The 14800-nt window shown below is 44.3% G+C and overlaps 3 protein-coding genes across 9 annotated transcripts in view; all 3 read left to right on the forward strand.

Moving 5' to 3' along the window:
• Positions 1-55: 55 nt before the first annotated feature.
• Positions 56-3733, forward strand: LOC6631201 (glycine dehydrogenase (decarboxylating), mitochondrial). Its single transcript, XM_002053007.4, has 7 exons — positions 56-353; positions 417-495; positions 709-1235; positions 1300-2033; positions 2103-2505; positions 2569-3495; positions 3570-3733. Exons 1-7 carry the CDS (start codon positions 177-179, stop codon positions 3678-3680), a joined length of 2958 nt encoding a protein of 985 aa, XP_002053043.1. The 5' UTR covers positions 56-176; the 3' UTR covers positions 3681-3733.
• A 932-nt stretch (positions 3734-4665) lies between these two features.
• pont (RuvB-like helicase pontin) lies at positions 4666-6383 on the forward strand. The gene is made up of 3 exons (XM_002053006.4): positions 4666-5633; positions 5693-5891; positions 5960-6383. Exons 1-3 carry the CDS (start codon positions 4817-4819, stop codon positions 6312-6314), a joined length of 1371 nt encoding a protein of 456 aa, XP_002053042.1. The 5' UTR covers positions 4666-4816; the 3' UTR covers positions 6315-6383.
• A 366-nt stretch (positions 6384-6749) lies between these two features.
• The window catches only part of Nuak (Nuak family kinase 1), a 44003-nt gene continuing 35952 nt past the window's right edge, over positions 6750-14800 (forward strand). For 2 of the 7 annotated variants that reach the window (XM_015171775.3, XM_070207024.1), the window contains exon 1: positions 6750-7312. The gene's annotated coding sequence lies outside the window, so the exon portion shown is untranslated. The remainder of the gene's footprint in view (positions 7313-14800) is intronic. The other 5 variants (XM_070207023.1, XM_070207025.1, XM_070207026.1 and 2 more) reach the window with 4 other exon arrangements.

Consider the following 14800-nt stretch of genomic DNA (forward strand, 5'->3'; position numbering starts at 1 on the left):
AAGCGATTAGTCCAAGCGGCGCTCTAACAGCTTGAATGGGCGAACTAGTCGAACAGTCGCTGGTTGACAGCCGTGTAAATTGGACGTGCCAGGAGCGAGCAGCTAAAGCAATCCAGCTACCGTCACTGAGTATATCATATAATACTGTAGATTAGTTGGCCGTTTATAGCTCGAAAATGCAACGGCTTGTGACGAAACGCAGCTGCAGCTTAGTGCTGAGGCTACACAAGCGCTGCCTGGCCACCACATCCGTGGAGGATGTACTCTTTCCCACCAAGTCTGACTTTCCTAGTCGCCACATTGGCCCACGTAAGACGGATGTTGTTGCCATGCTCGATACTCTGGGCTTTAAGGTAAGCCTCTATAAGACATAAATGATAAAGACTAGCGCAGGATCTAACCCGCTTTCAACCCAGTCCTTGGCAGAGCTCACCGAGAAGGCCGTGCCACAGAGCATACAATTAAAACGGGATCTAAGCCTGGACAAGCCTCTGAGTAAGTAGTGGAAAAGTATATAAAAATAGGCAACTACGCCGACACTTGCCAGCTCGGGACCCCCTGGCGTGTTTTTGTGTGATGATAAGCGATAAGTCTGGTTCAATAGGTCCGCCAGCTAGCGCTTATCTGCTGTTGGTTGGATTTTGGTCTCTGCGGCTGTCGTTGACTGGCGATTGACTCTAAATACTTTTCCAATCGGTCACATTACAGACGAGCACGAGCTGATACGACGCATACGTGATATTTCGCTCAAGAATCAGCTGTGGCGCTCCTACATTGGCATGGGATACCATAATTGCCATGTGCCCCATACGATAGTGCGCAACATTTTCGAGAATCCCGGATGGACGACACAGTACACGCCCTATCAGCCAGAGATTGCCCAAGGCCGCCTCGAATCGTTGCTCAACTATCAGACTCTAGTTTCCGAGCTCACCGGTCTGGATGTCGCCAACGCCTCGCTGCTGGACGAAGGCACTGCCGCCGCAGAGGCCATGTGCCTGGCCACACGACACAACAAGCGCAGGAAGCTCTACTTGTCAAACAAAGTGCATCCGCAGACTTTGTCGGTGGTGGAGACGCGCGCTGAAGCCTTGGAGCTCGAGATTGTTGTAGGTCCTATCGAGCAGGCAGATCTGCCTAGCCGCGAGCTGGCTGGCATCCTGCTACAGTATCCGGATACATTTGGTGACGTCAAAGACTTCGAGGACATTGCGGCTCTTGCTCGCAAAAATGGCGTAAGTTCTGCCCAAAATTAATTACGGATTACTTATTCTTTACTATCCCGTTTTTCGCTCTTAGACGCTAGTTGTTGTGGCAACCGACTTGCTGTCTCTCACTCTGCTTCGTCCGCCTGCTGAGTTCGGTGCGGACATCGCCATCGGCACATCCCAGCGCCTCGGCGTGCCCCTGGGCTATGGCGGCCCACATGCCGGTTTCTTTGCCTGCAAGCAGAACCTGGTGCGTCTAATGCCAGGTCGCATGATTGGCGTCACCCGCGATATGGACGGCAACGATGCCTATCGATTGGCTCTGCAAACACGCGAACAGCACATCCGCCGGGACAAAGCCACCAGCAACATATGCACAGCCCAGGCGTTGCTCGCAAATATGTCCGCCATGTATGCCATTTACCATGGTCCGGAAGGTCTCAAGGCAATCGCTAATCGTATTCATCACTTTGCGCTAACTCTGCAGACGGGTCTGCTGGAGGCTGGCCATGAGGTAATTAACAAAAACTTCTTTGATACGCTGCGCGTGAGGCTCTCGGCGGATCTTACACTGGAGGATCTCAAGGAGCGAACCGAGCACAAACGCATCAATCTGCGTTATTTGTCCGATGGCACAGTGGGCGTGGCTCTGGATGAGACGGTTAGTGTAGCAGATGTGAACGATTTGTTGTGGACCTTTAAGGCACCAACAACGGTGGCAGAGCTGCTGGCGCGCAAGGACGTGCTTAAAAACTCCATTGAAAACTCCAAGTTTCTGCGTACATCGCCTTTCCTGCAGCATCCCATTTTCAACAGCTATCACAGGTAACGTCTGGTTTCCAAGCCAGGCTCAAAGCTTGACGATTTACAGCGTAACAGATAATTTCCCCTTAGCGAGTCCCGCATGGTGCGGTATATGAAGAAACTGGAGAACAAGGACATTTCACTGGTGCACTCCATGATACCACTGGGCTCCTGCACCATGAAGCTGAACTCAACGACCGAGATGATACCCTGCTCGTTTCGCCATTTTACAGACATCCATCCCTTTGCGCCCGTTGAGCAGGCTCAGGGTTTTCATCAAATGTTCAAGGAGCTGGAGAAGGATCTGTGTGAAATCACCGGCTATGATAATATATCTTTTCAACCTAACTCTGGCGCTCAGGGCGAGTACGCTGGCTTGCGTGCTATTAGAAGCTACCATGAGCACCGCAACGAAGGCCATCGCAACATCTGCCTGATTCCTGTTTCGGCGCACGGCACGAATCCAGCTTCTGCTCAAATGGCCGGCATGAAGGTAACTCCGCGCCTGCTTACCAATTAGAATTTATGAATAGAGCCCATTTACTATCTTTCACAGGTGGAGCCAATACGCATCCTCTCAAACGGCTCCATTGACATGGCGCATCTGCGCGATAAGGTAGAGGAGCACGCCCACGAGCTGTCCTGCCTGATGATTACGTATCCTTCCACCATGGGAGTTTTTGAAGAAACAGTTGCGGACATCTGCACATTGGTGCACAAGCATGGTGGTCAGGTGTATCTAGACGGAGCCAACATGAACGCCCAGGTGGGTCTGTGTCGGCCAGGCGACTATGGCAGCGACGTGTCCCATCTGAATCTGCACAAGACTTTCTGCATTCCACATGGCGGTGGAGGTCCTGGTATGGGCCCAATCGGTGTCAAAGCACACTTGGCACCGTATTTGCCTGGACACCCTGTCATCAGTCCACTAAGCAGCGAGGAGCTCAGCTTTGGTGTCGTTTCCGCAGCGCCCTTTGGCAGCTCGGCAATACTCCCTATCTCATGGTCGTACATAAAGCTCATGGGTAGTCGTGGCTTGAAGAGAGCCACTCAAGTTGCTATTCTTAACGCAAACTACATGTCCAAGCGCTTGGAAGAGCACTACAAAACACTCTACAAGGCGGAGAACTCACAGCTGGTGGCCCATGAGTTTATACTCGACATACGAGATCTTAAAAAGTCGGCCAACATTGAGGCAGTCGATGTGGCTAAGCGGCTAATGGACTATGGTTTCCATGCCCCGACTATGTCGTGGCCCGTGGCCGGCACCCTGATGATCGAGCCAACTGAGTCCGAGGACAAGGAGGAGTTGGATCGTTTTTGCGACGCCATGATATCCATACGTGAAGAGATTACCGAAATTGAGGAAGGACGCATGGACAAAACCGTCAATCCGCTCAAAATGGCACCGCACACACAGGCCCAGGTCATTTCGGACAAATGGAACCGCCCCTACACACGTGAGCAGGCTGCCTTTCCAGCTGTAAGTGTACATAAGCACATAACACAATATATTTTCAAACATAACTGACTTTACTGATATTAATTATCCTTCAGTTGTTTGTGAAGCCCGACGCAAAAATTTGGCCTACTGTTGGTAGAATCGACGATGCCTACGGCGACAAACATTTGGTATGCACGTGTCCACCCATCCTGCCAGACCTGTAATCAAATTGAAAAGAATCTACCTTAATTAGGAAATAAACTTGTATAAATGCTAACGGCCTATTACCCGGCTTTACCCAGGCAATGTTTTTTCCTTCATATATATACATATAGCTTAGAATGTTTTTGTACTGACGCCTTATTGCCAAATGATTGTTCCCATTTAATAAAAAAATCGACCCGGAACAAGCTTAAAAACAACATTGCATACAAAGAGGCAGTCTGATATGGCTATATCGACTCGGGTATTGTTGCTGTTCAAGAATACATACAATATATATATTTCGAAGTGCTTCACATTGCGTGACAATATTGTAATATCCTCTGCAAAAGTATGTTCAAGTGGATCAAATGAAAGAAAGCGGGTGAAATTGAAAATTGGTAAAAAAATCTGCAATCAATTTTTTTTATATAAATTTAAGGCCAATCTGACTAAATATAAACACCAACTTATCACAGAAAACGAATTGGCAAATGTAGACGAATCTATTAAGGAAAAACGAGTCTAGACATTGCCGCAGTTTAATGTTTTTAAATTTAAGAATATATCGGTAAGATCTTTAAGAAACCACAGTATTTCAGAATAATTTGTTGCTTTTCGCATTTCCAACGAACCCATTTTTGAAAAGTAAAAACGATATTCAAGGGCGCGCTCAACTGGTTGCTTCTTCTTTACAGAAACATTCGCAACGAGCGGCGCAATAGCTGATTACGACAAGCCAATGCTAGATATTCGATATATATCGCTGCTTGGCTCCAGTTCTGTTAACATATGAGATATGCAAGCGGTTAGCCGCTGATAAATTTATTCACAACAAATTGATGATAATTAAAAGCACAGTTCGTCAAAAAACCACATTCTAATAAAATAATTTGAAAATAATTCACGCTGAAAAACGATTACCGGCAGCTTTGACACAAGATTCTGGGCACGCTGTTAATAACATTTGAGAGAATGTTAGGCTGTTAGATGCCGACAACAACATATGTTGTTGTGTTGGTGACAGAAAAAGAAGCGTGCGCAGCGGAAAACAAAATTCATTTTATAGAATTTGTTTAATCAATAAATAATATTAATTTGCTTTTGCATCGACAACGGTACGACAGCTACTTAGGGTTTTCAAATCTTTATTGAAATCATGAAAATCGAAGAAGTAAAGAGTACTGTGCGTACCCAACGCATAGCGGCGCACAGCCACGTGAAAGGACTCGGTCTGGACGAGACCGGGGCAGCCATACAGAGCGCCGCTGGCCTGGTTGGCCAGAAGGCAGCCCGCGAGGCTGCCGGCATTGTGGTTGATCTAATCAAATCTAAAAAAATGGCCGGCCGTGCCCTGCTCTTAGCTGGCCCACCCGGCACCGGCAAGACAGCCATCGCTTTGGCTATAGCACAGGAGTTGGGTAACAAGGTTCCGTTTTGCCCGATGGTCGGCTCCGAAGTATTTAGCAATGAGATCAAGAAGACCGAAGTGCTCATGGAGAATTTCCGGCGCTCCATTGGGCTGCGCATACGCGAGACCAAAGAAGTATACGAAGGAGAAGTAACCGAGCTGACACCAGTAGAGACTGAGAATCCTATGGGTGGTTACGGGAAGACCATTAGCAACGTGGTTATTGGCCTCAAAACCGCCAAGGGCACCAAGCAGCTGAAGCTCGATCCAAGCATTTTCGATGCACTGCAAAAGGAGAAGGTCGAGGTGGGCGATGTCATCTACATTGAGGCCAACAGTGGCGCCGTAAAGCGTCAGGGACGCAGCGACACCTTTGCCACAGAGTTCGATTTGGAGACGGAGGAGTATGTGCCACTGCCCAAGGGCGATGTGCACAAGAAGAAGGAAGTCATACAGGATGTCACTCTCCATGATCTAGATGTAGCCAATGCACGCCCCCAGGGCGGCCAAGATGTGCTCTCCATGATGGGCCAGCTGATGAAGCCCAAGAAAACCGAAATCACAGGTAAATTTGCCGAAGTCTGCAATTCCCTGAGCCTGATAACTAACTGTTGCTACTCACAGACAAGCTGCGCATGGAGATTAACAAAGTGGTTAACAAATACATTGATCAGGGCATTGCTGAGCTAGTGCCTGGCGTACTGTTCATTGATGAGATACACATGCTCGATCTGGAGACATTCACCTATCTGCACAAATCTCTGGAGTCGCCGATTGCGCCCATTGTCATATTTGCCACCAATCGAGGACGCTGCGTTATTCGGTGAGCCTTGTGAACGCTTTTTGTCGTCGTTTCGACAGATTTATAACCATTTTTCTGCTCTCCTGCAGTGGCACCACCGATATAGTCTCACCGCACGGTATTCCTTTGGATCTGCTCGATCGTTTGCTCATCATACGCACGCTTCTGTATTCCACCTCGGACATGGAGCAGATAATCAAATTGCGTGCCCAGACCGAAGGCCTCCAGCTGGAGGAGAATGCGTTTTCGCGTCTCAGCGAGATTGGCACAAGCTCAACTCTACGCTATGCCGTGCAGCTACTGACACCGGCTCACCAGATGTGCAAGGTAAATGGGCGCAATCAGATTTCTAAGGAGGATATTGAGGACGTGCATTCGCTGTTCTTAGACGCAAAGCGCTCCTCGAAGCATCTATCTGAAAAGAATAACAAGTTTATGTTGTAAGTTGACTTATCTCATGTAAAATACAATTCCATATGCTCCATTCTACGAATAAAGCTGCAGAACTATCGAGTTTATAAGGTTTAAATCTATCGATATGCTATGTTGAAAAACAGCAGCTGTGTTACTCTCAGAGCGACAGCTGTTACTGTACATTGGACTCGAACTAGAGATGGCAGTTATGTAGCGCGTATGCGTTTTCAATTAAACTGGTGCTATTAATAAGCAATAAAACTGTTTCCAACTACGTTATTTATTTAACAACGACACCTTAAACCAAAAGAAACATTTTGTGTTAACATTGTATTTCGACTCATTTGGCGTAACGTTTTAGAGTCGTATTTGTCTATCGTGTCAATTCTTGTCACGAGCGCATCCCTTCTCTGTTATCAAACTTCTCTTATAAGAAACATTTAACAGAGTTTTTTTCTTAGTAACATTTTATATTTCGGTGCGTGCTCTGTGCTCCGCATGCCGCTTTGCTGTTGTGTATTTTTAAATAATTTAAAATATTCATATTCGTGTCAATACAACACGGTCACGCAATTCAAGCACACATACACACGGGTAAATCATAATTAAGTGTCAAATTGTTGTTAAAATAATAATAAAAAAAATTAAAGAAATCAGTTGGCGACAAAAACGCCGCCTCTAAAAGCGCAATTAACCGTTAAAGTTATTTACACGTTACATATTTACATTCATGCGTGCTTACGCGTACGTACATGCTTGTGTGTAAACGCATTATATTTTGTATACCGCCTTCGCTATAACAATTGCCTATGATTATTTGTGTACCAATCAAACGGTGCATTGTGTTTTGGTGCCAGTCAAACCATTTCCGATGGCTGCATTTTAAGAAAATGGAAACATTTGGCGGCCTTTGGGTCAACGAGCAGCTGCAACAACTACTACAAAACGACGGCAGCTAGAAGATACCGCGTGTGTGTGAGCGCGCAACAAGAACAACAACAGCGAACATCAACAACAAATAGCAGACGGTAAGTGCGTGTGCACGTGTGCGTGCGAATGCCAGTGGGTGTATTTTCTCTCATTCGTGTTTGTGTGTGTATGTGTGTGTTTACGGCTGTGTGAGTGGGGGCCTCGCCTCTCAAGCAGCAAATTAGCAATAGCCTTACCCGCCGACCGTCTACGGGTACTGTGTGTTACTGTCCCTGTGTGTGTTAGTGTGTGTGCGTGGGTGCACGTTATACTTTTTATTTTTTTGGCATTAACTGTTATTATTATTTAAGCAGCACGCTAGCAAATTACATAATTTCTTTGTATTTTTTTTTTGTGTTTGTCGCTGACAGCGAAAATGAAAGTGCTGGGCGGCTACTGGTTTTTGTTTTCTCGCTCTTTGCTGTTTGTTGTTGCCTCGTCTTCATTCTTATTGGAATTCTACGCTAGTTTCACCGCTTGCTTTGTTCGCCTCGTACACTTTGATGTTTTTGTTGCTGTGCGAAGCGCGCTGTTTCTTTATGAATGAGATTATTAAAATTAATTGCAAGCATACGCTTTGATTTGATTTGTGCGTAAAAGCTAATCAGTTGAGCAAGCCGCTCGCCAATTAATCTCTCTCACTCTAACACTTCTGTATATGTTTGTATGCATGCACATACAAATGCAAGCCAGCGCAACTGGCTTTGTGTCTTTTCGCCGTAAATCAAATCAACCATTGCGAAAAATATAATAAATATAAATATGTATATTCATGTATACGTTTTCGCGTTCCCATCTGCGCTTTCGACTTCAAACTCAAAATCATTACATATGTATGTGTGTATGTATGTATATGTGTATATATAATTTTAAGACGAAAATTTAGCTGAAATATTTAAACACATTTTTATACATACATGTGTGTATGTATGTATATATGTATGCCGCCGGCAACGACGACGTCGACAACGTCGCCCACTCGCTGATATCGCTCTCCCACTTTGGCGCGCTCTCTCACTCTCTCTCTCTCTCTCTCTCTGTCAGTTTCGTTTGTTGCCCAATTTTATGCCCGTTTTCTTTTCTTCAAACATTTTGACCACAGCTAAGTGTCCAATACATATGAATGTATGCATGTATGTACTACATACGTTTCGTACGTAAATCGAAATGTACATATGTATGTATGTAAGTACGCGTATACATATTATGTACGCATGTGCAAACAGCTTGTGCGTTGACGTTGTTGAACAACTGTTACAATAACAAAGTGCCAGCAGCTTTTCGCCGTATTTATTAGTTGGCTGTATTTTCGCCCGACAGGCAATAAAACGAATTTATGTCGCTTTAGCCTTACGCTACCATTTACTTGCAATTAGTTGTTAGTGTTTAGTTTTTCCTGAGCAGTGCACAGTGTTGTTATTGTTGTTTATTGCGCCAAGCAGCTACTTACTGTCACAGTTTTAAATATGTGTTTATTGTTCGCTGCTGTGTCAGTTTTTCTTTCCTTTTCGCACAACTTGTCATATGAATATACGTACATATGTATATATATCTGCATGTATGTATGTATGTATGTTCATAGTCTTGTGAAACCGTGCTGCATAATTGTGTGCCCTTCAAAAGGCTTCTCTGTGGCCACGGCAAAACAGTTAGCTGTACAATTCTTGGTTGGCGTATTGCACATAACATTACTAAAAAACATTTGTTTGTTGTGCTAGCAGGCAAGCAAACAATAGCGACAGCTGCGGCGGCGCCGACTGCGACAAGTCTATTGTGAATGAGCTACTAGCAGCAGCAGTGCCAACAGCAGCCTTGTAAGCGCCACCCACACAAAAGTCATAGCTGCCACACAAAAATTTGTAAAGCACTAGCCTCAAGATACCCCAACCCAACACACAAGTGCAATGATTGTGTGCATTCAAAAGAAGACACACATATGTATGTACATACACACACAGACACAAAATACATATGTGTTTGTCTCGCTCACACGCCATGACGTGAGCGACAGCTGCCAGCATCGCTGTCTCTGTGCCTACGCTAACACTTTTAAAGTCGGGCTTCAAAAGCGTCATACGCTCAGCTGAGCGCGGTTCGCTCATTCGCCGCGTCTCTTATTCTCTAGTCGCTGCTTTATGACGTTTTTGCAGCCACTTCGCTGCTTCGTGCTTTGTGCACGTGTGAGTTCATCTCTCTTTTCATTTTGAGTATTTGAGCTCTATTTCTTAACGCCTTATTAAGAGCAGAGGCTTTGAGTCATTCACTGCCTACGCTGTGACTAACTGTAAATCTGGCACATTGAAATCCAGCTTGAAATTCAATTTCATATTAATTTCAGTGCAGTTCGAGTCGCTCATAAAAAAGACGATGAAGAAGAAGCACGGCAGCGACCGCATAAACTTTGGCGTTTGCAACGTGGGCGGCTGCCTTTTCTTTGTAACCTTGTGCCAATAAAATTGAAATGCAGCCAGAGACCCAACAAAAACAGAAAACAATTTCTGTGTTTAAATGTGTATATTGGTGTGTGTGTGTGTGTGGGTGGGTGAGTAAACTTTCTACTTGCAACTTTGTTATTGTGTTTCTTGCATTTGTCGCCTCTCTGTTGTACTTTGTGCAATAACTGTCAAGCAAAAAGCAAGGAGCTGCACAACCAACTCGGCCAGCGTGCTAAATGGGCCAACATGTCTGAATGTTGCTTAGCTTTTGGCTAGACAAATGGTTACGCATGAGCTAAGTGTCGATCTAAGCGCTAGATGGCGCCAGTCGATGCATGCAACACGTTTTCAATTAATTTAGCTATGCTCTCTGCAGGCAACAAGCATTTATCTCACCTTTACTATTGAAGGTAATTATGTGTGTGTGTGTGTGTGTGTGTGTGTGTGTAGGCGGCTGTTGACGAGTCGGCTCTTGATGAGTGGGCTGTTAACAGCGCGCTGACTCAATACACACATATGCTTACTAAAACAGACACAGACTACCAACGGCATATTGTATATGTACCTTGTATGTGTGTGGATGTACATATGTATTTAAGTATGTATATACGTGCCGATAAGGTGCTAAATATTTGCACGCAACGATATGCGCTGAGCACCTGGCTCTCTCTCTCTCGCTTTCTCTCTCTCTCTCTTTATCTCTCGCGCTGTTTCGCTTGCTCGTACTAAATGGATGCATTCTTTTAACTGTGACGCTTCTACTGCCTCAACGTCTATGCTTATCAATATTATTTCCACTCTGTCGTACCGGCGACTCAATTTACTTGCATACGGGAATACATGCATACATGTGTAGGTACTTACTTACTGCCGCACCTTCATTAACAGCAAGAAAGGTAAAGCGCGAAGAGGAGCAGCACGGCAAATTGCATGATTCATTCGCTTGGCATTTAGCGTCGGCGTCGGCGTCAGCGTCGGCGTCAGCGTCGGCGTCAGCATCGGCGTTCGCGAAGGCGTCACTGCCAGCGCTGTGGGGTGGTCTGGTCGTTGGTTTGCCGGCTGCTTTGCTTGTTAATTTTAATTGATTTTAATTTGATTTGCTTTACGAGCAAGTGAATTTTGTTAGCCCGTCATCATCAGTGCGAACTTGTCCGACTGTTAGACCAATAAGAAGCGGAAAAGAAAAACTTTTTGTTGGTTTCGGACTGGCTACAGCTAGATGGCTGGCTGACCCACTTCCCCAGCCACTTCCACTTTGACGACTCTCTGCAAATAGACAATGTTGCCGAGTAAATATTCTATTTTAACAATGCAACAGAAAACACTGAAGCACGCTACTCTTAACTCATTCGTCCACACACGAGCACACACACATGCATACCGACACAAAGGCGCTACAAAGTGCTTCGCCAGCTCTCCAGAGATTCCCAACCTGAGTGCACCTGGCTGTATTCTGCTGGTTTCCTGTAATACTCGAGCGAAGCCTCTGAGTAGCTGAAACTGCCACTGAGCTGGGCTTAATGAAATCCGCAAGTTAAATAAAACCGAGCCACATTTTTGATGCCTTTCCCGTCAGTCACTCAAGCTGAAGGCTGTGAGAGATGTGGCAAATGTGTAGAGTCCAAGCAAACGCCTTCGACAAGCTTTTCCAGTCGTATTTGTTGTTGCTGCTTTTATTGTTGTGGAGCCATAAAGCTCAAGGAGATTGTAGCATTTATTTAAACTGGTCGCTTCAATGCATTTTTATGCGTATTACCAAGAAAAACGGAAAATTGCTTTAGTTTCATTTGAAAATTGCTTGGGTAGTTTACTTAAGCACTGAAAAGCATTTATTCTAAAATGTTGAATAGCACCAGTCGAAGCATGGGCTCCCATGCCAGCTAGAGGATTAGCTCTTTAATTGGTATGGGGTAAGCGGGTAATTGCTTCTTATTGGCTATTTCTAGTAAGGTGTTTGTAAACTGGGTTAGAACCCCGTCGGGGTAGGTTAGTTGGCAAAATTTCCTGATGAGCAATAAAGTTTTTCACACAAAGCCCATTAAAGGCTGTAAAATAAAATACAATTTACATTCAAGTAGCCGAATAAAACTATAAAACCATTAAAAAAGTATTCATTTGCTTAATTTTTAATTTATAAGAGAAAGTACATATCTAAAATATAGTATATATTTACAAAATGTATTTAAGAGAAATTTATACCGTTCGGTAAATCCACCACGTCTAGGTGGAAAACAAGAAGTGTGCCTGAGGGAAGGTGATTGCGTCGTCCTGGAGGTAGCTGGGCGTGGATGTTGTCTATGTAGGGAGGAGGTGTCTGGGTAAAAGGGGCGGCCCCTTGAAAGTTGCTAGCATGCGTATTGGCGTGTGCGCCTAGCCAGTTGTTATATTGGGCACTGTGGAATTTCCACGCAGGGGATCTTTAGGTCTCTGCAGAGTACGCTGCCATTCTGCGCAGCATTGTACTTCGGAGGGAGAGGACTCATTTGCGATTATATAATGATGGATAAGCAAAGCCACAGATCTGTATTGCGTTTCGCCAAATAGTTGACACATTTTAAGGGTAAACTAACCGTTTACGGGCAAGGGAAAGTTTGCTACAGTGTTTAAGGAGCCATTATAGTTTGGCCAGTCTATTCCGGCAGCGTAAAACTGTTCCTTTGATGTGACTGGGAAAAGTTAGGCGTGGCGCCCAGGTATCTTGTCTCGCTCTCTTGGTACAAGTATAGTCCTTTTAGCTTCTCGTCCAATTGTGAAGCATACTGTTGTGCTCTAGACCAGACTTAATTTGATGTTGCACGTTGTTGATGATGTTGTACGTGGGGACAACTATGCGATTAAGAGATATTCTGTAGCCAGGTCAATTGACGAAACGAAACAAACTAAGACTCCAAAACTATCGCAAACTCGTCTTTTCTATCCGTTTGTTTTCTTAATTTAGTAAAAACTCTTATCAATGGTTAATTAATTTCATACCTTAATGTAAGTTTCCTCCTAAATGCGTTTCAGCAAAACATGTCAAATAAATGTTTAAATCTGACACAAGGACGGCGGTAAATTAAAGTCAGGTTAAAACAGCAACAACAACAACAACAACTACACGGCAGCTACAGAAACGCGCAACGCCAAGCCAAAAAATATGCATATGTGGCGCCAGTTGTTGCCCCATCATCCTCCCACCACCCCCTGCAGCATGCAATCATTTTAAATCAGGGAAAAATGCAGCCACTTTGCCGTGCTCGCCATCATAAAAAATTACGAATACTCGTATATGCCATAAAAATAAACACACATATATGTAGCTACATATATACATATAATTAAGTACATATTTGCAGTTTTATATAATGTTTCTGCGGGAAATGGTGAAAGTGTTCTGCCCCAAGATTGCAAACATTTATTTAAACATATAAAACAAGAATTAATGAACTATTTCCAACAATTTTAAGCTTCTATGTCCCAGATATTTACAAATCAGATAACTTATTTCTATTCGCACTAAGAGCTTATTTTGTAATAAATGTTTATGTTGAGGTGCCACTTTTAATTAAATTCTAATATAAAATCCTAATATTCATATATATATATAAATATAGACTGAGTTCATAAATTGAACCCAATATTCCAAACAGAAAATAGACATGCGTTGAGCGCGAAGAGCTTTGTTTCTTTTACCACTGGAAAAAGTTAAATATTAAACTCTTTGACCTTAAACAAGAGATTAGAAGAATGGATAGCAATCATGATAATCATGCACAAGGTTACATGAATGTGCAAACATGGATAAATTTCAGTGGAAAAGGCCTTTCAAGTTGTGTTAGAAATATAAGGATACATTTGTTATGACGCGTCTTATGTTTGTAGCATAGTGTATTTATATTTAAATTCGAGTATGCATATGTATGTACGTAGATACATAAAAAAAATAATACCAGAGAATGTGGCAGATGAATGATGCTCTTGGCTCTGGCTCTGGCCCCGGCTCCGGCTCTACGGTGCAACGAATGTTGTAAATATGCAAAGCTTGCAGCACACAAACTAACACATTGAATAGATGCTGAATAGGGGTGGCGGGCGCCGGCCGCACTTTTCCTAAAACCCAAAAATGCTTAGCGTGGCAAAATCAATTTGATGCCATTTGTTAAAATGCTTTATGTGTGTATGTGTGTGTATGGGACTTTGTGTGGGTATGTGAATGTGTGATTTTGAGTGTGCATAAAATATGACGGCGCATTTTGGGAAAAGTTTGCTGAAGTGCAGCTGCAGCAGCGACGCTTACAGCGGCGTCAACATTTTCACATGCAGCGTTTACTATTTCTGCCACTTTTTCGTCATTCGATGTGCATGTGTGTCTGTGTGTGTGGGGAGGTGCCTCCGTCTGTATTGGTGAGTGTTTGTGTTTGTGTTTGTGCTTGCCACTGAAATATCGGTCAAGGCTGCCAGCCTGCTCGCATTAAAACGGCGCTTTAGGAGCTGCCACGCTGATTCCAAGACAACTGTGCTACTAAATCAACACTTTTGACGATGCCTCCTCACGCCTCCAACTCGCCCCCGATCCTGCAGCAATACCGAGTGTACCCGCGATGGCACGTTAATGACATTTTCACGTAGCATGCGCCCCGCCTCCTGCGTTTTCCTTTTCCATGACAATGTACAGATGCTTGCTTCTATCCCCAAATAGGGTCAAGGATATGGACTGTGCAACACGCGAAACTTTGAGATGGTCGCAAATACATTTCTAGGTTCACATATATCGGAGTAATTTTCCTGGAGGCGTGGCACGGTCTGTTTATGACGGAGGTTGCGTGTTTGTTATTTCTTTGCTGTTATGTCTGTTGGCCCGGGGCGTCAATATTGCATTTATGTGGTCACTGCCACACTTTTTGAGCCGGAAACTAGCATGCAGCAACAGAGAAGTTAACGGTGGGCGTGGCTGTGAATTCGCATATTGAAGGTGATAAGTTTAAGGGCGCGCTAGGACTCAAATAAGTGCAATTCACAAGAAGAGGCGTTCATAATGCTACACGGAAACCCGAACACAAATTATTACTTTTAATATTTATTATTGACATTAGACTTGAACGCGCAGCCGAGCTGCCTCAAGCTTCCTTCTTT

The sequence above is a fragment of the Drosophila virilis genome, chromosome 2, assembly GCF_030788295.1.
Source record: "Drosophila virilis strain 15010-1051.87 chromosome 2, Dvir_AGI_RSII-ME, whole genome shotgun sequence".
In the NCBI taxonomy this organism is placed as follows: domain Eukaryota; kingdom Metazoa; phylum Arthropoda; class Insecta; order Diptera; family Drosophilidae; genus Drosophila; species Drosophila virilis.